At 42.7% G+C, this 24,223-nt stretch overlaps 1 protein-coding gene across 1 annotated transcript; it reads right to left on the bottom strand.

The window, feature by feature from the left end:
• Nucleotides 1-7,652: 7,652 nt before the first annotated feature.
• camk1gb (calcium/calmodulin-dependent protein kinase IGb) lies at nt 7,653-16,947 on the bottom strand (the record flags this gene model as incomplete). Its single annotated transcript, XM_080853984.1, has 12 exons — nt 7,653-7,719; nt 7,915-8,306; nt 8,416-8,503; nt 8,644-8,722; nt 8,835-8,947; nt 9,755-9,830; nt 9,954-10,077; nt 10,280-10,418; nt 10,558-10,632; nt 10,753-10,878; nt 14,715-14,826; nt 16,803-16,947. 12 exons carry the CDS (start codon nt 16,945-16,947, stop codon nt 7,653-7,655), a joined length of 1,536 nt encoding a protein of 511 aa, XP_080710110.1.
• Nucleotides 16,948-24,223: the final 7,276 nt, after the last annotated feature.

Here is a 24,223-nt window from a genome sequence, read left to right as displayed (position 1 = left end):
TTATACATGCATATATTATGCATGTGTATAGTAAAATAATGTATTTGTTATAACACCTTATTTTACTCTCAATGAACAAATTCATTCTCTTACTCGGATGGGTAGAGGGCCAAGCGCAGGGCAGTGTGGGTAAAGACGAGTGCGTATCAAAATTCCGATTGATTGACATTGGCTTTGCCCAGTCAAAATCCAGCCCAGGATAGAACAGGTGGATACAACGTTAGGGAATGTGAGATGTTCGGAACAGAACGAACCTGAGGGAAAATGAAGAGGAACAACTACCCATCTGGTAGTGAGAAGAGGAAGAAGAAAAAAGAAGATGAAGAAAAGAAAAAGAAAGGCCTCGGTAAGTGGAGTGGAGTGGATGATTTAGGCTAAGCATAACATTAACAGACGAAAAATGTGGCTAGGCTACTTTGTCCAACTAATAACTTGAATAGCAGCTAGCGTTAAAGCAAACCTATGCAAAAATAGCTAATCGCTAGGGATGCTAACAAACTAGTTAGTGAACAACTTTCATAACACAGTCAAACATTAAGCAAGTGCAACACAACAACACACTTAACCCATTCTGAAGGGTAAAATAGTTGCATAATGTTGCTTTTATCTTGTTAATGCTGTGATAGCAATGAAAGCCATGCTCAAGGAGAAAAATGAAACATCTCTTCCCTATCTCTATTCCCTCCTCAGGATCATAACTTAAATTTATGACGAAACGGACAGATAAAGTGCCCCTACCAAACCCTGATGATGAAAACCTTAAGTCCAGTGTTCCACTTGAATTGTTAACTGTAGCTGCTACCTGTACAATTTTATCAAAGTAATTGTACTTTTACTTTAGTACAACATTTCAGTACTTTTTACACCTCTGGATATTTTACCTCAATTGATAACATGTGACATGCTCTGAAAAGATTCTTTAAGATATACCCTGTTTTTTTTTTTTTTTGCATATCAGGTCTAGCATCATCCACTTCCAGTGAAAAATAAGTGTTTTTCATGTTTGGAACATGTTCTTATATTTTGAATAAAAAAAAGCTTTTATTTCATACATTTCGCGTCGGCGTCAGATTTTTTTGCCTAACATAAGGGTGATGAACACTGGTGAACACTGGGCCCCCACACTCCCTAGAATCGCCCCTGGTGACTACACATGAGTATGTCACTACACATGAGTATGTGCTCTGACTGCCATGTCCGGGTGGGGTGATACCCCGCAAACAGGGAACGTCCCCAGGACGTTAACAGGACATTCGCAAGGTCCCCAATCGTCCCCAATTGGTCCCCGGCACAACGTTCGCTAAAGGACGTTACCAGAACGTTTTTGACGTTCGTAGCAAGTCTACGTTTGGTCCGCATGAGTCTTAAATCGGACTTTTAGGAAACATTATAATTTGGTCTCTCAGCACACGTCCCCAGGACGTCCTTCAAAATCGTCCCTGTTACCTTATCCTGCAGGTCCTCTGCGTGACGTTCGCATGAGCCTTAAAACGGACTAGTAGGGAACGATCTTATTTGGTCTCTCAGCATACGTCCCCAGGACATCCTTTAAAAGCGTCCCTGTTACCTTATCCTGCAGGTCCTCTGTGTGACGTTCGCATGAGCCTTAAAACGGACTAGTAGGGAACGATCTTATTTGGTCTCTCAGCATACGTCCCCAGGACATCCTTTAAAAACGTCCCCGTTACCTTCACCTGCAGGTCCTCTGCGTGACGTTCGCATGAGCCTTAAAATGGACTATTAGGGAACGTTCTTATTTGGTCTCTCAGCATACGTCCCCAGGACATCCTTTAACAACGTCCCCGTAACCTTTACCTGTGGTCCTCTGCGGGACGTTCGCATTCGGTCCTTCCAAAACGTCCCCTTGACGTCCTCTGATGGTCCTCTCTGAACCAGAGGTTCCGCTAGAGAAAAATGTTTTTCATTTGCGGGACATTTTAATGATAAGCCGGCCAAATATCTATTTCTGCTTCTAAATTAGCCTATTGAAGAAAACTGACGGCCTGCATAGCTTAAATAATAACATAAGCAGGTAGTTTAGAATGCAACATGTTTATTTTCCTAAGTTTACAATGGGAAACAAAAACATTAATGTCTGATGCGCGTCAATAAGTGGCCTTTAATCGCAACCTGCTGTGGCGTTAAAATGAGCGCCGCAACATGGACATTGCTCTGTTCAATGAGAGCAGAGATTCTAAAATTATTCGACCTTCTTGTGAATCCTTTGCGTAGCCTTTTCACAGTGCTAACAGAACATTTGACTGTGACTATCAATATCCTCGCACAGGGGCGGAGTGGGACACAAAAATCCACCGGGACAATTCTGACTGCACCGGCCCACCACCGGCCCATAACGTGCCCACAACGTGCCCACAACTGGCCCAACCCGCATCCCCTCCACCTCCCATATATCAACTACAGAAACAAACGGGCGGCTTTTGATCATTATTGTTAGATTTATAGTTGATGTGTGGGTGACAGACATGACAGTGACAGTGTATTTGTATATACTTATGGAAATACGGAACAAATCGCGTCCCGTATTGGCTCAAATGTTATGCTAATTCGCAACAATGTGTCATGTCAACTCACTCGCACCTAGTTGACGGCTGGTTGAATAAATCCGTAATTCTTGTACATTTTGATGCACTTTCCTCCAGCATCCGCCTCTTTTTCAGTCTGGCCTTTTTGCCCCCTCCTTTCTCCTTTCTCTTATGTCCCTCCATCAGGCCCGCTTCACCTGCTATCTCTCCCTGATAGCCGCTAATTTATCTCCCTAGGTTCACTTGATAAAGGCAGAACGATACGCATTTCCCATGATGCTTTGCACCGACTATTCTACATTCAACAAAAAAAAAAACTAATTAAATCGCTGGCCAATTTATATTTGTGGTCATGAAAGTAATGGAGCGTCTGAATAAAAAGAATTACATCAATATAGGAGGCTAAACAAAAATCAGAAGGTTGGATTGATGGGAGTGAGTTTGACACACACCATAGGTGTGATGTACAGAGACAAATAGTGCTATAAATAGTGGTTGGACTGCTTAATTTTGTAACTCTCGGAGAATTTAGAGATTTTCCCGGGACCAGGATTTGACGTATATTCAAATGGGCCGCTCATGAATTTGATGCGACGGCTGCGAAGGCCGGCCTGCAGGCTGGTTCTCGAGAGATTATTGGCCTACCGGCCGACCGGGAAAAATCCCGGTGCTCCCGATGGCCACTCCGCCCCTGTCCTCGCACCTTAGAACTTGTCACTCCATAACGACATAAACACCCGACATTTCAGACTTTTCTCTGGTGAAGCTGTTCGAACATCTAGGGCTTCAGGTATTCAGTTTTTGGAAAGTTCAATTTCTACATGAACTAGTTCAGTTCATTGTTCATAATTCAAAAATTTTAACTAAGTTCACAGCTACAATTTTCAATATGCTGCGAGTGCGAGCTCTGGCGGCTCCGGCACGCTCACGTACGGGCATAGACAGTATGCAACATATGCGTTTTGTTAAATAACTTTCTAACGGCAGATTAGCCTGTTCCTTTAAAACATAATAAGGGCAGTGCACGTTTGCTTTATAGGCCTAAATATTTGGATTGTTGTCAAATCCAGATTGTATTTGCGAGACGGGATGTTTAAGAAATTCCAACCAGACAATTTGACCGGTGAGCTTTCTGTTGCAGCATCTTTGAAGGCCTGTGGAAAGCTCAATGTTAACGCTAGACTTGATAGACCTTCCTATGTAGGCTATGCATTGTATTGGAATCATGCAGACATTAAATGTATAGCACAGATCAGTAGAGAAGCATTCATATTTATTTTATTTCATCATTCTTAGTTTGGCTAGTTATTCTGCCTCCCTGCCCGCACGTCCGTGCCATGGATGTTAATTAAAAAAGGAATCATTACGGAAAACCCTCAATGCGTAGTGACTGAGATCGCTACAATATGCTTTTTCTCAAACCCTCGGAAAAAATGACTAAGTTTGTTGGCTGTCTCACACTGTGATAAAGGTGTTAAAGTGACAAAATAAGAATCAGACAATGGTAGTGAAGTGGTAGCGAAGTGGTTTAGTAATAGGAAGGTTTACGGTTCAATTCCCATGCCTCGCAATCAAGTTTGAAAGCGCGTTTGTGTCTCTGTGTGTGTCTATGTAGCCTATATCATATGAAATGTGCTATATAAATAAACTTGAACTTTTGTGTGTGAGCCATGTAAGCAAAATGACGGCTCCGCGATCTATTATTTTATTTTTTTCATTTAGCTCAGCAAAAACACCGTGCCTGCTACGTCCGCGGTGCGTCCTTGAATAACGTCCCCAGGACGTCTAAAACAAGGTTTCCAGAAGTCACCACAATGCCCTCAGGATGTTCTTGCAACTTCCTGCAGAACGTCCCCAGGACCTATAGAAACATGTTTTCCAGACGTCACCGCAATAGGGACGTTCTTGCAACGTCCTGAAGAACGTCCCCAGGACCTTTAGAAAACGTTTCCCAATTGTCACCGCAACGTCCTCGGGACGGTCTTGGAACGTCGTGCAAAACGTCCTAAAGTTGTCAAGGGAACCATACACATTTACGTTTTTAGAACGTTCAGAGAGACCATTACAGGACGTCGAGGGGACGTCATTTTGCTTACAGGGTATGCTCTCCCTTACAAATTGTGTCAGACTGCACGGGTGCGCTTCCCGAAGGTGAGGGCAGTGTGCCGATGTGCCGTCACTACACATGAGTATGTGCTCTGACTGCCATGCCATTGAGCCTGGCTCTTTGGCGTGTCGGTCAGAGTACAGGTTTGAGTTCGAGTCCGTGTAGGCTCGCTAAACAGAGCAAAAACTAAGCCGTTAGGCTAAAGGAACTACCTGCAAAGCTCAGACACTGGGCTGTGTCGAGGCACATATCTGTGGAAGGCTACAAAAAATTCTGCTGTGTTGGTTACCAAGAGTTGCCTCCATAATTCTCAAATGGAAGGAGTTTTGAACACTCAGGACTTTTCCCAGAGATGGCCACCTGACTGAGCAATTGGGGGTAAAGGGCCTTAGTAAGAGAGGTGACCAGGAAGCCAGTGGTCACTTGGGCTGAGCTCCAGGGATCCTGGGATCCTGTGTGGAGATGGGAGAAACCTCTAGGACTACAATCATTGCAACATTCCACCGATCTGAGCTTTATGGCAGAGTAGCTAGATGGAAGCCTCTCCTCAGTGAAAGGCACAGGAAAGCCCACAGTTTGCAGAAAGAGCACCTAAATGACTCTCAGACTGTGAGGAACAAGATTCTCTGGTCTGATGAAACCAGGGTCGAACAGTTTGGCCTCAATTCTAAGCTTCATGTCTGAAGGAAACCAGGCTCTGCTCATTACCTGCCCAGTACCATCCCAACAGTGAAGCCTGGTGGTGGCAGCATCATACTGTGCTTTTTTCAGTGGCAGAGACTGGGTGAGGGCAAGCTGAACGGGGCTAAGTACAGAGATATCCTTACTGAAAACCTGGTCCAGAGTGCTCAGGGCCTCACCGCCAAAGGCTCACCTTCCAACACGACACAAACTCTAAGTACACAGCCAAGACATTGCAGGAGTGGCTTAAGGACAGCTCTGTGAATGTGACCCAGCCAGAGCCTTCACTTGAAGCCCATTGAAGCCCATGTCTGGAGGGCAAATGGCTGTCCACTGACGGTCCCCATCCAACGTGACCAAGATAGAGAGGATCAGCAGAGAACAATGGCAGAAAATCCCCAAATCCAGGTGTGCAAAGCTTGTCACATCATACCCAAGGAGACTCGAGGTTATAATCACTGCCAAAGGTGCTTCGACCTATCACTGAGTAAAGGGTCTGAATTCTTATTTAAGTAAGTAATCTAATCTGAGTAAATAAAGTAAACAATCTGAATTGTTATTATTATTATTAATAATAGAACAATACTTATTATTATATAATTTAATTTATTCAGGGATGATGTACAAAAACCATGAATCTCAAAAAAGAGGAGATCCCAGCTAGTCCATCTATTTCCCATCTTCCATCTAAATACATACATGTATATCAATGTGGTATTTCAGTTTTTTCCTTTTGTAAGTATTTGCAAAAACTAAATCCTTTTTCACTTTCTGAATATGAAGGTATCGGTTGTAGATTGATGAGGGGAAAAAGGGGAAGGGGTCTGATTACTTTCTGAATTCACTGTAAATGCTACATCCATTCAAAGGATTCAAACACTTCTGGTCACTGTACCAACTTTTAGTGTCCTCAATAAGCTTTGGAAGAAAGCAGGCAAGTACAACAGTAGTAGGGATTATTTCTTTATTATTGACAGAAGAAAAGTATTTCACAGTGAAAACTAGCATCTCCTGTGACCACACATGCCTCTGGTCTTTAGGCAGGAGACTTATCAGCCATAATCTCTTTAACCACAATAAGCTACACAGACGATAACAGGGAATCAGCCAAGAGGCAGGTTATACTTCATGTACAGTGATGGAACAAAAACATGACCATACACGTGAGCAGTGAGTTCATAACAATATTACTTTTTTTGTTTCGTTTTTTTTATTTTATTTTTTACAAAAAACGTATATCAGTATGTACATGGTATATGAATACATTTAATATAAAAAATATAGCAAGGTTCCACAGTGTCTAGATGGAAGCAATTTGAAAACATACAAGTCGCCTATCATAAAGGAATCCACTGTGAGTTAACGGTCTCTTGAATGGATGAAGCTGCAGTAAATCAAAGCGCCTGTAATACGTTTCGGAGGTCTCACAAGAGTGTGAGTTGACCACACCACAGCAGCAAGCGTTCTAGTGGCATGAACGTGCAGGGCAAGCGCTGGTGCTCGGATGCTAAGGATGCAGGACAGCACAAAAGATACAGATGCACCAACACACTGAAGCTCTTAATGTGAAACGACGATCGCTCACAAAACCTCTGCTTTTCAGAAGTAGAATACAGTGCTTTTGTTAAGATATACACACCGGTCTTACACACACACACACACACACTAATACGTTCTGTTTGATCACACACATATATGAACGGTTTGTCTGTTTCATTGGACAAGAATTATCTTTAGCAACTGTTCTCAACAGATTCTTGGTATTAGCAGACAGCAGTTGGTGTGACAGTGTGTGTATTTTAGGTATACTTTATGTGTTTATGTACACGTATGTGTATTGGGAGAACTCTTGGCACCCTCTGATTACTGTGGATTCAGTGTCCCTCCATCCATGTTGTCCAATGAGCTCTCCTGCCTGCCTGTGGGCTCCGCCCCTTCCAAACAGCCATCGGCTGAGTCAGAAATACCGACCTGTCAATCATAGGAAGGTACAGAGAGACAGAGAGGGGGGTGGGATAAAATAAATTAAAAAGAGACTCAACACTCTGGTGGCATCCATCAGCAGTTAGATGACCATTGGTGGTATCAGTTTAAACACCAGTGATGTTCAGGAGTGGTAGGAGATTGTAGCTGAGGAAACTATGTTAACTGATCTCTTAAAATAAGCATGTTATTCATGTTGCATTATGGCAGCCATTAGTTTTTGTTTGTCTGGTTTACCCTTTATCACTTAATTGCAGCTGTGTGTTATTGCTAGTGTGAACAGTAATAGAAGTGCTTACTTGCTTAATTAGTCATGATGTGCCGACCCGCACACGTGATCACATGACGGAGCACACAGCCGTCTGCAGACTCTGGCCCCAACGATTGGCGCCTCTACTGCCATACCTGCAACACACCCAACACAAATAATACATTTTTCATCAATGAAGACATAATTAGATGGAGGTATCATTATAAGATGGAGGTATCATTATTAGAAGGAGCTATCATTACTAGATGGGGGTATCACTGTTAGATGGAGGTATTGTTGTCCATTACTATAAGTGGTAGTAGAGAAATTACATTATTTTCAGCTCTTACCCATTTAGGTTGGCAGGCTCAGAGTGGTAGACATGCTTGCCCCTCTCAGCACTGGTGAGTGTGCCTGCGTGGATGGGCAGCGTGCCGCCGTGGGGGCGTGTAGGCTGAGGCCCACTCTGGCTGCCGCTCAGGGCTGCCTCATAGTGGCTCCTGGGCTCACTACAGCTGTGTGGCACGCTCATGTGACCCATAACTAGGCTCTGACTGGCCGGGAGGTTGCCATTAACCTCATCGCTGTTGGGCTCCTTGTGGGGCTCCACAGCTGGGGAAATGGTGGACGCCTCGATGACATTGACTTCTGGAATGACAGCACTGTTCTGACGCATGGTCTCAGAATGAGCAAGCTGCAGCTTCCTCATGTGGTTGATAGCCACTGCGGCATTATAGGCTTGCTGTGGTACACACAAACACACACACATAAGCATACACAGGAATTAGGAGGTCTGTATGTGTTTTGTGAATGTGTGCTTGTTTGAATAGCTAGCAGTTTTGTGAGCTTACCTTCCACTTGGACTTGACAAAGTTTTTCTGCATTTGCTCACTGACAGAGTGATAGATGTCTTGACTGCGTGCTGTCTTTCCAATGATCCTGAGAGAAATGAAGACCCTGGATCACTACTCCATTTATACATATCATAGACACTGAAACTGCTACAGGGGATTCGTAGTTTAGCCAGCCTGTACCCCTCACAGCTGACTTTGAACCCTGACGTTTGTTGCTGTACTCACCAGGGGTGCCTGAGGGCCAGGTCAGTGGTGTAGCGCATCTTTGGGTCCTTCTGCATCATGTTACGAATAAAGTCCTTGGCTGTAACAACACGGCAAAGACAATATCATCTTTTTGTATGTCATCTTTTCTATAAAAGAAAGTATACATGAGAGCAAGATGGAGAGAGGATAGAGATGGAGGTGAGCCTTACCAGATTCTGAGATGTCATCCCAGAATGGAGAGTCAAACTCATATTGCCCCTTCATGATCTTAGAGAAGAGACGAGTCTCTGTTTCCTCATAGAAGGGTGGATAGCCGCACAGACTAGGGATATGGAGGATAAAAGAGACAACCATTATAAGGCAAATTTACAAAGTGTGTTTAGCTTGCTTTTTTCTGGTCAACATCTAAACAGAGAGGATGAGGGCAAATAACGATGACCCCCCATTTAGCTGTGCACGTATAACTTGGCTAATCGCACAATGATTCAAGTGTTCAAAATGAATCACCTGCTGCATGCCCTCATTCTACTGGGTGAGCCAGACCTGTACATTACGACCATTCAACGCGCATATTGGATATTGGGTCAGTACAGCTCAGTTGAAGCTGTTGAGACGTTGCCACCGTGTCCGAAAAGAAACTTAAAAATGTTCACTTAAGTATTTTTTTAATGGGCAAATGTGGTTCATTTTATGAACTAATCATTTTTTTAAGATTCAGAGCCCAGCGAAATTGTTCTTTTGAAATCCAATATCGCTTTAGGAAATTATTGTTTTCAAAAGGTGGGGATTGCTCCTATCGGAGATGATGTTCATCTGTCTCCTCTTGAGAAACTGAAAGTGAACGGTCATCTAAACTTTTTGTCATTCAATTAGGTGACCAACATTTAAATGATTCTTGGATAATCAACCTTTTTAATTTGGTGATTCATTTTAAACACCCGATAATGGTGCGATTGGCCAAGTAGCATGTACCAAAGACAAAAACATTATTTGTATATTTTTACTTCTGTGCATGTTTTACAGCCTTAATCCATAGGATGGCGCTCTAAATCCACCGGTATGCTATTAACAGGCTTGGGGTCAGTATGGTGGTTTAAAAGGGATCAGATAAGTGGAAAGCAGTCCTTACAGAATGTATGTGATGACTCCAATGGACCAGCAGTCCACTGCTTTGCTGTAAGGCTTCTGAGCCAGCACCTCAGGGGCTGCGGAAGAGAGAGAGAGGTGATATTTATGAAATGGGATGTCTTCAGGCACCAGATATTAAACATAGGGATACTGGACTCAACAGTGCTTTGTATGTCCTTTTTGTATATTCCCATGCTTACCCACATAACCAGGTGTTCCACAGGCAGTGGACATGATGCCATTGTCCTCAATCTTAGACAAACCAAAGTCGCTAATCATGATCTTAGAGTTTTCATCTGAACTGTAGTACAGCAGATTCTCAGGCTGAGAGAGAGAGAAAGGAAGAGAGAGAGCAAGACAGACAGAGAACAATGGAGAAAAGAAAGATAATTAAATGATGAACACCTTCACTAAGGGATTGTGTGTGTGTGAGTGTGTGTGTGTGTGAGAGAAAGAGTGTGTGTGTTCAGGTTTGTGTTTGTAATGTTTGAGTGTAAAGAGAGAGGGTGGTAGTGTGTGTGTGTACCTTTAGGTCTCTATGAACGATGCCATTCTTGTGCAGATAGCCGACAGCCTCCAGCACCTGTTTGATGACGTGACTGGCATCCTTCTCCGAGTACATGCCCCTGTCTAGGATCCGGTCAAACAACTCCCCTCCAGTCACACTGCACAACACACACACAGAAATGCATATTCATGAAGAATCCACTCATTTTCAAACCCATCCACTCATACTGCCGCCTGAGGCAGAGCTGTGCGGCCTGAGTCTCTAACAGGGGTAATGAGAGAGCCAAAGGAACTCACAGCTGCATGAGGAGATAGTAATGGGTCCGGCTCTCATAGAAATCCTCCAGACACACCACGTTCTCATGTTGGATCCTGCAACAGACACACGTGTGAGCAGGGTCTCTAGTGTTGGTCTGTCATAGAAGCCTCCAGAAGAAAATCCACAGAAGCAGCTGGTGACTCATGTACACAGACACGCTCCACCAAACTCACCTCCTCAACACGGCAATCTCATTCTCCAGGTTCAAATCCCTCTTGTTCTTCTTCTTCACACATTTCATGGCAAAGAGCTTTCCCGTCTTCTTCTCTTTCACCATGAAGACCTCAGAGAATGCCCCACTAGACACACAAACACACAGAGAGAGAGAGAGAGAGAGAGAGAGAGAGGAAGGGAAGAGAAGATTACTAAATAGTGTGTATGTGTGTGTATGTGTGTGTGTGTGTGTTCGTTTGAACATACAGTAGGTGGTTATAATTTACTTGCTTTCATGATGAGGCTATTTGTCTACTGGTACTGACAAAAAAAAATCTCTTATATTGGGTTCCTTTAATTAAGGTTTATGGGTAGCCTTTAATGGAGTCAAATGGGTCCACATGATCTCTGAGATCATTATCAAGTGTGCTGCAGGAGGGATTACAGGTCATATGGTCAGATGAAAAGCTCCACTGTCCTGTTCCCATCAGGCTCAGCTTCCTCTCCATACCACAGTCTATCTTAGTCTGTGCCTGTGAATAGCATGTTCTCACCAGCAGGGATTAGAAGGCAAATCCCTCACGCATTGGAAACCACAACAGGTTCAACAGGGACTACCTGTCCTTACAGCACCACCACAGGATGTCCATTTCCCGCACACACACCTGTGCAGACAACCTGACCACACAACACCATGCCTGCATACACAACAAGAAGCTGCTCTGTGCACAAAATCCCACACCTGCATAGAGGCAGGGCAGACAGACCTGCCATAGCAACCAGGTCACCAGGGAGGGAGCAGAGAAAGGAGACGACAAGACTGCAGACAAGAGGTTATGACCAAAGTATGACAAAAATAAATATAGAAAAATAACTATGCAGAGCTTCCCCATGGAGTAGGAAGACTCCCTTGATCCCTGAGCCCATGCATGTGTGCACAAACAGTCTGTAATGTGTTTGATTAGTGCGCCTGCCGACTGAGATTGGCGACATAAGAGGAACTCATAGGTGTGCTTCTGGCTGATGTATTTTCATTCCCCTGGGTGAGACTCTAATTAACTGGAATTAGCTGAGCACATCCACCTGCATGCAACCCATCAGCAGTCACACACACACACACACACACACACACACGCACGCACACACACGCACACGCATACACACGCGCACACACGCTCACACACACACACACACACACACACAGTCTAACACTTCATCTCACACACACACACACAGTCTAACACTCCATCACACATCCTTGATGACTGTTACTAAATTTTGAGGTCACACATTTTCATACATGCAGACAAACTGCTCTCTCTCAGTGTCTCTCTCTCTCTCTCTCTCTCGCTCTCTCTCTCGCATACAGACTCTCGCTCAATCTGGTTCAGTGGCCTTTTGCAGCCCCTGGGGTTCAGTTCCAAGGTGGTGGGTCACCCTGTGTCTTTAATTACCCCCCAACACACACACTTACACTCATACACATGGACTATGTAACCACCAAAATACCTCTCAGCGTTTGCAGATGCCCTCCAATGTTCATTTCATGCTTATGTTGTAGATGTTCTTTTATGCTGTACATATTCCTCTGCGTTGTATTGTGACTGCTTCTTGGAGCATGTGAATGTTTCTGAGTGAATGGACGATAAAGTGCTATCTATCTATCTATCTATCTATTTATCTATATATCTATCTATTTATCTATCTATCTATCTATCTATCTATCTATCTATCTATCTATCTATCTATCTATCTATCTATCTATCTATCACACAATTGCCCCATCTAAACCCTGACATTAATTATCCAGCTCATTACAGCACATTTGCCTAAAGGCAAGATGCCGGAGTAGCAAGAAGACTGAATAGTGATTAATCATAAACAGTTTCATCTGAGTGTTCAGCCACTGCCTCTTAATTATCAAAGCAGGGTTAAGTGCATGGAAGTCTGATCACAGTCAAGCAAGGTCACAGATCTTTGGCTTAAAGGATTCCGACAAACATTAGAGTACATATGAATATGCCTATGCAGCAGAGTGCAGATTAGCTCACGAGCAGGGCCCACTCTCTCCTTTCTTCTTGTCATCCATTCTCCTCGTGACCCATTTCCCCTGTCTGGCAGAGAGATTACTGTCCACTCTGTCACCTGCCGTACGACCCCATGACCTGTCTTCAGGTGGATGAGCCCAGCTGCACGCACGCTGCAGATCGCATTCTCCCATTTCATAGTTAGCCCACAGAATGATTGTCTTCTGTCCATGCTTTCTGTTTCTTTTAAAACAACTGTCAGGCTCCTACCTTTGAGTCCTACAATTCGTTTTATTCTACCTCATGGTAGTAGAGGGCAATGAAGTGTTATTCTAATATTGTAGTATTGTGACCTTGGATTGTATGCAGAACTGAGAGATGTGTGATGAAGGCCATTTGAATTGGCTTATATAGCCATATGGTACAGAGCCTTGATCACTAATAATTACTCATCTCTCTCTCTCTCTCTCTCTCTCTCTCTCACCCCCCCTCCTTGTTTTCTCGTGACAGTCTCGTGAATCCCATTTCTAGCTGGATCCCAATGTTCCTTTGGCCCTCTGGCGTCACGGTGTACTCAGAATGCCAAGCACTGCAGTCTCAGAGGTCGGTGGATTACTATCTGACCCATTTAGCCGATGACCTGCGGCCAACGGCAAGAGCCGGTGTTTACAGATGCTAAATGGAAATGAGCCATTTCTCATGCTGAAATGAATTACAGCACATTCTGTTGTGTTCTGATTTCTACCTGTTGCATTGTTCCACAGGATAGGCTGCACCGATATTAAATGAAAAGTCTAGTCAGATGCATCGATTTTAATATAATTGTCGAAAATATGTTTACAACCTTATACAACCAACAAAATAATCCAGACATGCAAGACAACCAGTCAAACACCACGTCTGGTTAAAATGATAAAACACTGTACATGCCAGAGACTGCTTTGTATAATCTTGTATATTGCACACCCACATCAACATGGCATCAACAAACAGATTAAAAAACCCATCACACTGAGCAGCATAACCTGTAAATTCATGTTGACCTGCAAAAACCCATCCAATAACTCCACAGACCGATCACTCAGACTGATTAGTCTCTCATAGCCTCAATTGCCACTGCCTTGGCATTATGTGTCTGCATTATAAATCTGTGTCTGTGATCTAACCTTGCTATGCTAAGCTAGTCGTCTGAAGCCAGCCAGAACTTAAGCCCAGCGTTATCTAGCCAAGCCTTTTAGGAAAGAGAAAACTAGGTTTTGACTAAGAAGTCCAATCAGCCATAACTAGCAATCGGCCTTGTCCTTGAAAGACAAGTGGCGATATTCATTAAAATCAGAGGAGCAAGAAGAGCCCCTGTGTTAATTCAATGAATCGTGCTGTAGAGGCCAACAATTCATCTGAATGAAATATATTTGTGTGGAGTTCTCCACTTGAGGTAATATGTATCTCTTTTTTTATCGCATTGTTTTGTGAGGAAGTTAAAATAAGGGAGGCTATTGTGAACCTACACTTTAAAGAGCGTACAATGAGCGTATCTTTCTTCCATGAAAATGCAAGCTTAAATACAAAACAGGTACGTAACCAATCATAAAGTCCTACATAAAAGGAATTCACTATTGTGCAAAAGTGCATAGAGTTCGCCATTCAGAATGCTGGGCATTATTGCCCTCACGCAGTAGACTTACAGTAAAGTATTGAATAGCTCTGGAAGGAGAGTTATTGTTAAGATTCGGAGTGGAAAGGGTCTGTAAAGACTGGACATTAGTTCTTACTTGAATGCGTACTTGATTATGATGCTTATTTGTAAACAAGCAAAACTGCTTCAAAGGTAAAACCTTAAAATAAGGGAGGCTCTTAAAGAGCGTACAAATGAATTGAAAATGTTAGTATTGAGTTAACAAATGAGTTAACAAAAGTGTGCTGGTAAAAGATCAAGCCTTGTGGGCCATACTTACGATCCAAGCACTTCCATAACATCAAACACCTCCTGGATGTCCTCTGTGGTCTTCTTCCACTCATAGTCAGCCTCCTTGCGACCCATCTCTGATTGAGTTTCAACGGGGATTTCTGTAAGAAGTCACAAAAATGAAAGAATAATGAATTACTAAGAAGAAATAGTAGCAAAACCATCAGCATTGGCCGTAAATACTATAACCCAAACATCCCCATAACAATCAAGAAGGTTCTGCAATAAAAAACAAAATCCTTACAGTTCCAGAAAACTGATAAGAGCTCTAGTGAATAAATGGAATCCTCCTCATCAGTCAGCTATGTCCAGCTCTGTCAGCTCAGTCAGTAAAGAACAACTGCGGCAGAAGCATAGTCATCCTCATCTTTATCACCACGGCTCACTACTGTCTCGAGGGCAAACCAGAAGCTGTCTATGACTTTGTCTGGGCCAGGTGCCACTTCAGTTTCTCCATTTGGCCTGGTAAGGATCCAGGGGATTGACTCATTGTCTCACTGGCCAACCTTAATCACCCCTCAGCCACCCACAGCCTGCCATAGCTCTTACACAATGCCAGGCAGAACTGGCAAACACACAAAGTGATTTACGTTAGTGAATGCAAGCACAGGGTCCGTATGCGTCAGTCTCTAAAGCCATGGGTATTCAGTGCCAAACACAGCCTTTAGGGTTGGAACACAGTGGTGCCTGTACAGTGAGGCATGGTCACCTGGGAGTAAAACGATAAGGTGTGAGAAAGAAATGATTCTTCCCATGTGTGCAATCTACATGTATTTGAAATACTGAGTTTCTGCAATTTTTGCCACATAAGAAGCCTTAAATGACATTTATAGTAATATACATGATATTATGAATCCCAACAATTTGTCTCACTTTGCTGTCTGGTATGATTAAGAAAAAATGCCTTTAGACTAAACAGGTTCAAATAGGATTAGCATTTGATACAAGCAGCAAGTAAGTTCCTTCCTCTTATATATCCGCTTAACATATTTTGATCTACTGTATGTGTGGATCACCAGGGGGACCAGTCATGCAAAATCCAACACAGCATGAATGGTTTAATGCAGCAGCCATGTTCTCCAAAATACCCTTGATTAACTGGATGGTACATTTTCTTTATAAATACGAAATAATTTCTAATGACAAAACATTTTTAAAGAAAAAAAACAAAACCAACATTTGATAAAGATTAGTTAAGATCTGGAGTCTCTTAGCCACTAAGTCAATTAATAGACAAATAGGCTAACCCAAAAAAAGCAAAGAACATCCACTTAAGATGAACTGGGACTTTCTCTTGGTTAATGAGATCAAGGGCCACACAAAGAGCCCCCTGAAGTTTATATGTTTGGCTTTAGCTGGTTAACAGGATACAGGTAACTGGGCCAATTCCTATTCCGCTGCAAATAATAATTATTGAAGTTCTTATCCTAGTTTTCTTTTTAAAATATATTTATTCCAGTAGGCCTACACATTTGCATTAACAAATGACCGTACAGCAATGCCAAATGCATCACTTGGCAAATATTGTAGGCAGATATAAACACAGAAATGTTATGACACCTTCGAAATCACACCGTAATTTTAAGTCTATAACCAGTTTTACGTATAGTAATGTTGACAACAAAAACTGGAACATTAGCATCGCCAAATACCAAATATACCTAAAGCAGACAAGGCACTCAATTAGATTTACTAAAGTAGATGCAGTTGTGCAGTACCTGTCTGTTTCCCCGTGCCTCTCTGTCCTCTCAGTCGGTAAGTCTGTCTGTGATTACTGTCTGTGATTACTGTCTGCATGTACCCTTTTATAAGCTGAGCACCCGCATCACGTCTACATGAAGTACGCCACTCCGCAATTGCGCTGCAGAACATCCAGGTTCATCTACACATGTGCTAGGCCAGGACATCATCAATACAGACCACCATACAAATAAAGCATCTGTTTACTTAATGATTTTACTGTAGATGCAGTCAGACCATGCGTTATGTAAAATAGCATGTGTAGAAAGCATCCCGGGACAGCAGGTGCCCTACAGAAACGAACAAAATGCAAATGTCAACTCAGACATAGGCTCACCTTCTGGCATGTAACAACTCCAGCAGTTTTTTCTCTTCCTGCGGTAAGTGCGGGGACTAATACACGGACAGCACTGGTAGAGAACCGCGTTGGTGAAGGCGATAGAGCGCTGCGACAGGTGCGTTGATTTTAAAGACAAGGACATCAGTAAAGGATGCTGGGTTTGTCATGCCTGTGCAATGGCTACAACTGAATCCAATGAAGTGGTATTCACCAGTATTTCGCAATTGCTATCAAAGTCGACCGTATCATAAGAGAAGAAAACTATTGAGTAACTACGGCGAATAATTGTTTCAGGACGTCCTCTAATCAGCATTCGTTCCTTTCGACATCGGTCCGAACATTGCTAAGCTATTCTTCCTGGCATGCACCAAATTTCACACCAACATAAAACGAAAAAGCAGACACTTCTACCTGGGAAGGCTTATCTATCTTTTGATCTGCAGCGCCATCACACTGTGCACCGTGATTAATCGGTTGACAAACGTCTTCCTCGGGCGTCTGGTCCTTTGACTTACCTAGAGGCGAGTGTGCTGTGACAGGCTCTGCTCCAGCTCTGCGGTCAAAAAGCTATCCGTAGTCTGGACAGATTAGTTTAGTCGGAAGGCACGGAAATAACAGAAGCTAGAGATTAAGCTTCATACATCTATCATGCTGTGAGAGGAGTGGCTTGAACAGCACATCAATTCCTTCTGGTTGCATATAATTAAATAAGTAAGGGGCCGTATCCGAAGATGAGCTTATTTTTTTTCGACGCAAATGCAAGCTTTAGTACAAAAGTTAACAGGTACATTACCAATCATACATTACTACATAAAGGGAATAATTCAGCCTTTGTGCAAAAGTGCATAAAGTTCGGCATTCAGAATGCTGGACATTACAGTTTTTATCCATTGCTTTGGGCAATTTCACGAAACAGAAATTACATTCTCAAAACAACACGTGCAAACCTCAAAACCACTGGGCACTGGTTCACAACAGATTGGCATTTCTCATTCCTTTAATCAAATTGCAATTGTTTTAGAAACTCCTTGCAAATGACAAGTACAATTGCCTACAGTTTGCACACATTTCAAATGATTTAGCACATCTGTGCAAATGGTTAGGTACAATTGCCTTCAGTTAGCCCATTTACCAATTGAATACATCTTGCTGGTCTAAACTGACTGTTGCTTCTCAGTCAAGTGGTTGTTCTCTGCAAAACATGTTGGCATAATTTCCTTGAGTACATCATCACCTGCAAAATAGTTCACTCTACTGTCAAAATCTTTCAGGCACATAATACCATGAAAAACATCATGGTATATCTTGTAATATGGATCTCTTAGATTATCAGCTTACAGTAATTTTCAGGTGCAACTAGAACTTTACTAATCAAGGGGGAGATTCACACATCCGATCACCAATCACACAGTAAGTTTAGTTAGCTGACAGGTCCTATCCAGGAGTATAAATGCTTCCATCAAATATCTAGAGCTTGACCAAGTTCAGTACAATTTATGAACATGGAAGCACCTGGCCAGGGAAACAACCAAGGGCAACTGCCTGTTAGAGGAAGAGGAGGAAGAAAAAGAGGAGCAACGGCGGATCTCCCAGGCCAGCGCGGGGGCAACATAACCATGTGTGATGCCATTTTAGAGAATAGTGTAGTCTCCCACATTCCCAATCTTGGCCCATACAATACTCAGAAGCTCCAGGTTGTGTTGTTAGTGTAGGCTATACATCATTTTAGCTTTAATGTGCTTATTGTATGAGAGTATATTGTGCTGTACGCATTTTCTGTTACTGTAACCATGATGTATGGCAATAACTGTAACAATTTCCATGGCAGTATGAGTGCAGTATGAGTGCTACCGTGTAGGCTACGCTTGAATTATTCTTTTTTCTGTTTGACACACAAAGTATTCTGGAAAGAAAACATCTACTGCAGTAAACGTCAAAGGACTGAGCCAAGATTGAAATGTGCACTTGAGGGATATTTCTATGGTCCACTGCCATACTGGCAAAACATCTAAACGTTTTGACCTGCAGTGCTTAAACAATGCCAAAGGGACTTTTCATTTTGGGGGCACTGACTATTGGTATGAGAAAAGGAATTAGTTTTAATTGATGAGTTGTCTGTTTTGGGAGAGATATGACCTTTTGCAGGTGTGCCATAGTGTTTTGATAAACTATCTAGGTTATTTTGGCAAATATATTTAAAGCGTGGAGAATGTCCTTTTCTTTTCGGGAAGGAACTTTTCATTTTGGGGGCACTGACTATTTTTATGAGAAAATGATTTGGTTTTGAAGCTTGACTTAACTGTTTTGGGTGAGATATGACCTTTTGAAGGTGATCTATGTAGTTGTGCTGAACCATATAGGCTATTTTGCCAAATGCACTAAGAGCTTTGAGAATGTAATTTCGGTTTTGTGAAATTGCCCAAAGCAATGGATAAAAACGGTAATATCCTCACGCAGTTACAGAGTAACGTATTGAATAGCTGGAGGGAGAGTTATTGTTAAGATTCGGAGTGGAAAAGGTCTGTAAAGGCTGGACATTAGTTCTTACTTGAATGAGTACTTGATGATGACGCTTATTTGCCAACAAGCAAAGCTGCTTCAAAGGGAAACACAGTATCCAATGCCCTTCCTTGCAAACCAATAAACCTGTTTTCAGAAATGTATGGCCTTGTGTTTGTGTTTGTATGTTTCCAATGGAGAATTCTGAGGTCCCATGTGATATGTGCGTCTATGTATGTTTTGCCCTCCGTTTTTTCCTCAATTGCTTCCCAGGAACTATTGGTCTCCAGGTGTGTCCCCCACTGGTGTCTCTCCCGGGGCTGTGTCTATGTGTGGGAATACACACATCCTCAGATGGCCCATGATGGATGAGGCACACAAGTTTCCATTCACAGAGAGACTACTATATGTTACAGAAAAGTTTCCACAGTCATCAAGTCATGAAAACAGACATCCATCTTGAGATGCTATGCTTTGTGTATGCTGATTTCACTTGTGTGCCTTTGGCAGAGTTTGTTGTGTTGACCTCTATGTTGAGCTGTCTAAGAAGGGATAAAGGAGCCGAGCGTGAGTCACAAATCTCAGGCCAATCCATTTCCCCAACCACACTGTTTACAACAGGGAGTGGACAAAACACCTATCTACTACCTACCTGCTGGGCAAACGAGTCTCTCAAAACACCTATCTACTACCTACCTGCTGGGCAAAGGAGTCTCTCAAAACACCTATCTACTACCTACCTGCTGGGCAAAGGAGTCTCTCAAAACACCTATCTACTACCTACCTGCTGGGCAAAGGAGTCTCTCAAAACACCTATCTACTACCTACCTGCTGGGCAAAGGAGTCTACTTGCAATCACTATAATCAAGTTCAAGTTCAAGTTTATTCATAAAGCACATTATCATTCAATGTGCAAAGTGCAAAGATAAAAAAATGGAAAGGTATTAAAACCACTGAAAAAAACACATATGTGTATGTATATACTGTATATATATTCTTCAAAACCTGGAAGGCATCTTGTAGGTTTAATTCCGTTTACATTCAAAAGTCTGCAGGTATACCCTTTAATATAATATTATATGTATATATAGTATATATACAGTATATATATATATATATATATATATAATATTATATTATTCCTATCACATTCCCTATCTCTGCAGGATTACCATTTAATAAAATATCTTTTATTTATATATTTATATATATATATATATATATATATAATATATTTAAGGGTTTACCAGCAGAGTTTTGATAGGGAATGTAAACCCACAGGATGTCTTTCAGGTTTTGAAGAATCATCTTAAGAATTTGACTTTTTATAGACTCATTTGGGGATACATTCAGCCACATTGATTTCCTCAGACTCAGGACAAGCATACTCATTACACAAGCCTACTCATTACATAAGGCATGTGTCTCTTCAGCTGCCATGCTGGATTGGCACACTATATCTGCTTTATAGACATCCCACCTCTGAACCGATACAATTAACACTGTCCACATCCAAAGTACAGTACAAACTACACTTTTAAAGGACATGCCATGGCAACCTGCATTCTTATCTTGCACTGATACTGCGTGTGCACAATGGGAGAAGCCAGTGAAGGTTCAAGTTATCTGCAAGCTACTCTCCCTACTAGTCCACGTAGTTGATGGAGAACTTAATGTCCATCACTGAGAGGAATGCTGTCTCTCCCGGCATGCTGGCATCTCCTTTAGTTAGTTGTTCGAGCACACTGGGTTTGTTGTTTTAACACTGGGTTTGTTGTTGTAGCACACTGGGTTTGTTGTTCTAACTTTGGGTTTGTTGTTCTAGCACACTGGATTTGTTGTTCTGGTTTGTTGTTCTAACACTAGGTTTGTTGTTGTAGCACACTGGGTTTGTTGTTCTAACTTTGGGTTTGTTGTTCTAGCACACTGGGTTTGCTGTTCTGGTTTGTTGTTCTAACACTGGGTTTGTTGTTCTAGCACACTGGGTTTGTTGTAGCACACTGGGTTTGTTGTTGTAGCACACTGGGTTTGTTGTTTTAGCACACTGGGTTTGTTGTGTAGCACACTGGGTTTGTTGTTCTAACTTTGGGTTTGTTGTTCTAGCACACTGGGTTTGTTGTTCTGGTTTGTTGTTCTAACACTGGGTTTGTTGTTCTAGCACACTGGGTTTGTTGTAGCACACTGGGTTTGTTGTGTAGCACACTGGGTTTGTTGTTCAAGCACACTGGGTTTGTTGTTTTAACACTGGGTTTATTGTTGTAGCACACTGGGTTTGTTGTTCCAGCACACTGGGTTTGTTGTTCTAGCCCACTGGGTTTGTTGTTGTAGCACACTGGATGTGAATGCACAAGCTCTGTTCTCCCTGTTCCCTATGCTCTCTGGTGCCTCCGGTTAAAGCAAAGAGCACCACATCAATGAACCAAATTATCCTGCTCCTGGCTTTTTTCCACACCTTCCTGCGTCCTAGCCTTATCTGCTGCTGTCGTAAATCCCTCCATTCTCTGGCCAGTCTGGTGAATCTGAAGCCTTACACAACCCACTGGACCTTTGTTTGTGTGAGTAAGGCTGGAGGATTAACAAGAGTATCCTCAAACAACAGGAACAGAAACCAGAGTCAGTCAAGTATGTTGGCTTAAGTGTGGGCAATCTAGCCAAAGACGTTTAGAATTTAAATGCCATTTACCTAAGAAGACCTACAGACTTTTAATTAATACTGTATGCAGCTAACGCAAACAACATCCATTTGGGACAAAGACATTAAATGATCATGTCGTCAAGACACTCTTTAAAGCAAACTAGAACTAGACCAAATGATTTATTAACGAAGCAACACTACATCTACAGAGTTCTAAACAATGTTACTTCTTGAGCCAAAGGGATTTTGTTTTGGTCTGCAATCCACTGAACACATCCATTCAAAACTTTTCATATTTTAAAAAATGTTATTAAGTTAATATTTGACATTCGTCAAGACATAGAGGGGCTTGCCATAATGTGGCGAGGCTGTACTGTGTGATAAACTACATTGAGCTGAGGGCCACATTAGCTCATGCCACTGTGAGGGGGTGCTAACAGGCAAACCTTGGCCGCTGAGCTGCTAAACAATTAGGTAACATTCAAGAGACGCCATCTTAATCTTCCTATTTTTAGTCTTCAATCAGAAAAGCTAGTTTGATGTATAATACTTCAAAGACATTTCATATTACATCAACAGCAGTGCACCACAGCATACACAAAGAAGATTCCAGCTGGGTTTCAGTTGTCAATAGCACTCAAAATCATCCAACCATGAGGGTCAGCAAGTCATACAGCCGGATAATTGAACAGCCTATCACCGAACACAATAGTGAAAGAGAGTTTATCATTGGCCAAAGAGATTAAAAAGCCAGGAAGGAGCAGAGTCTTATGCAACTGTGGTCGGTGAGCTGCAGTGATCCCAGGACCTGTTGCGTGGCTTTATGTAAGCGAGGAGAGAGACACCAGGTCAGAGCAGGTCACCACTGCCCACTGTGCCGACAGAAACCCTGCTCAGGACACGAGGCTGAGCACAGCTGTCCTGGAGTATAGATTTACTCTTCAAATAAAGCATGTTAAAGAGCCTGTGGCAATGGCCCCACTCATGGCTCCAATACAAATGAAATGATTTTCCTCTAACAGAAACTCAAACACCCACACACACACACACACACACACACACACACACACACACACACGCACACACACAGACACACACACACACACACACACACACACACACACACACACACAAACATGATATAACAAACACATAATATACAAATGAACATCTAAATGAGGTCCTTTTGTGTACTTTCAAGCTTCACTCATCTCCTTCTGTGCTGATTTCACAGAGCACAAACGTCTGTGTACGACACAGGCCTGGATTTGTGTCTCTGTGCTGTGCGTGTAACCAGAGAGACCGCTGTGGGGGGTAGATTTCCACCTGCGTCAGTGAGATCTCCCAAGGGTTGAGGTGCCCCCGCAAGGGTAGAAGCAATGATCATATGCACACTCAGGTCATTAAACTGGGGTTATTGCCATGGTGGTGGTGTGGGGCTCAGTGAAGGGGATTCAAACTTAGACCTCTCAGGCATCGCTCTGCTGTGGCCACAAACTGGGTGATGTAACACTAAGCATGCAGAGTCTTGATCCTTTTAAGGTTCAAGTTTCCTCGGCCTTGCATGCAAAGATGCACTCACACGTACATGTACATAGGCCATAGGCGGAGATCCCGGGGGGGACGGGCGGGACACGTCCCCCCCTCGCATAACGTTGTCCCCCCCCCCAACAAAATTGAAAAAAAACAAAAAAATTGTAATATGAAACAAACGCACGTCGACACAAGCGGTGCTTATTATAAACGAAAAATAATGTACATTTTAAGTGTTGAAAAATCATGATCCCCCTATTCCTCAAAGAGGTTCGGTTCACATGCTGTTTCCAAAGGGCTGGGCTACAGCTCCGTGTTCCAGTCAATCTGCCCAGTAGGCTACACGGTCAGGTTGTGAGATTGTTTCTCGTCCTCTCTCGCCTGCACTACAACAACGGCAGTACCACCAGTATTAACCCGACCGGTGGGCTATCGCATGCCCCCATCATTGAGGCAAAGGTAGTGAGTGCCTCGATCACCTCCGTGCTTTTTCGATGTTTTATTTCAGACCAACAAGACTGAATAGGTTCTACGCATGTGCACGTTTGTGGTTTAATTCTACAGACTTCCTGGGATTTAAACAAATAAAATAATAATACATACGAGAATATGTCTACATTCATTGTTTCCATCAGGTCCGCTTCACCTGCTCTCTCTCACCTGCTCTCTCTCTCTGACAGCCGTCATCTCCCTATGTTCACTGGATAAAGGCATTTCCCATGAGGCTTTGCTCCGACCATCCTACATTTAT

Source organism: Sprattus sprattus, assembly GCF_963457725.1.
Source record: "Sprattus sprattus genome assembly, chromosome: 16".
NCBI classification, from domain to species: Eukaryota; Metazoa; Chordata; class Actinopteri; order Clupeiformes; family Clupeidae; genus Sprattus; species Sprattus sprattus.
The sequence above is the reverse complement of the archived record's forward strand: the minus strand, read 5'-3'. Positions and strand labels throughout refer to the sequence as shown.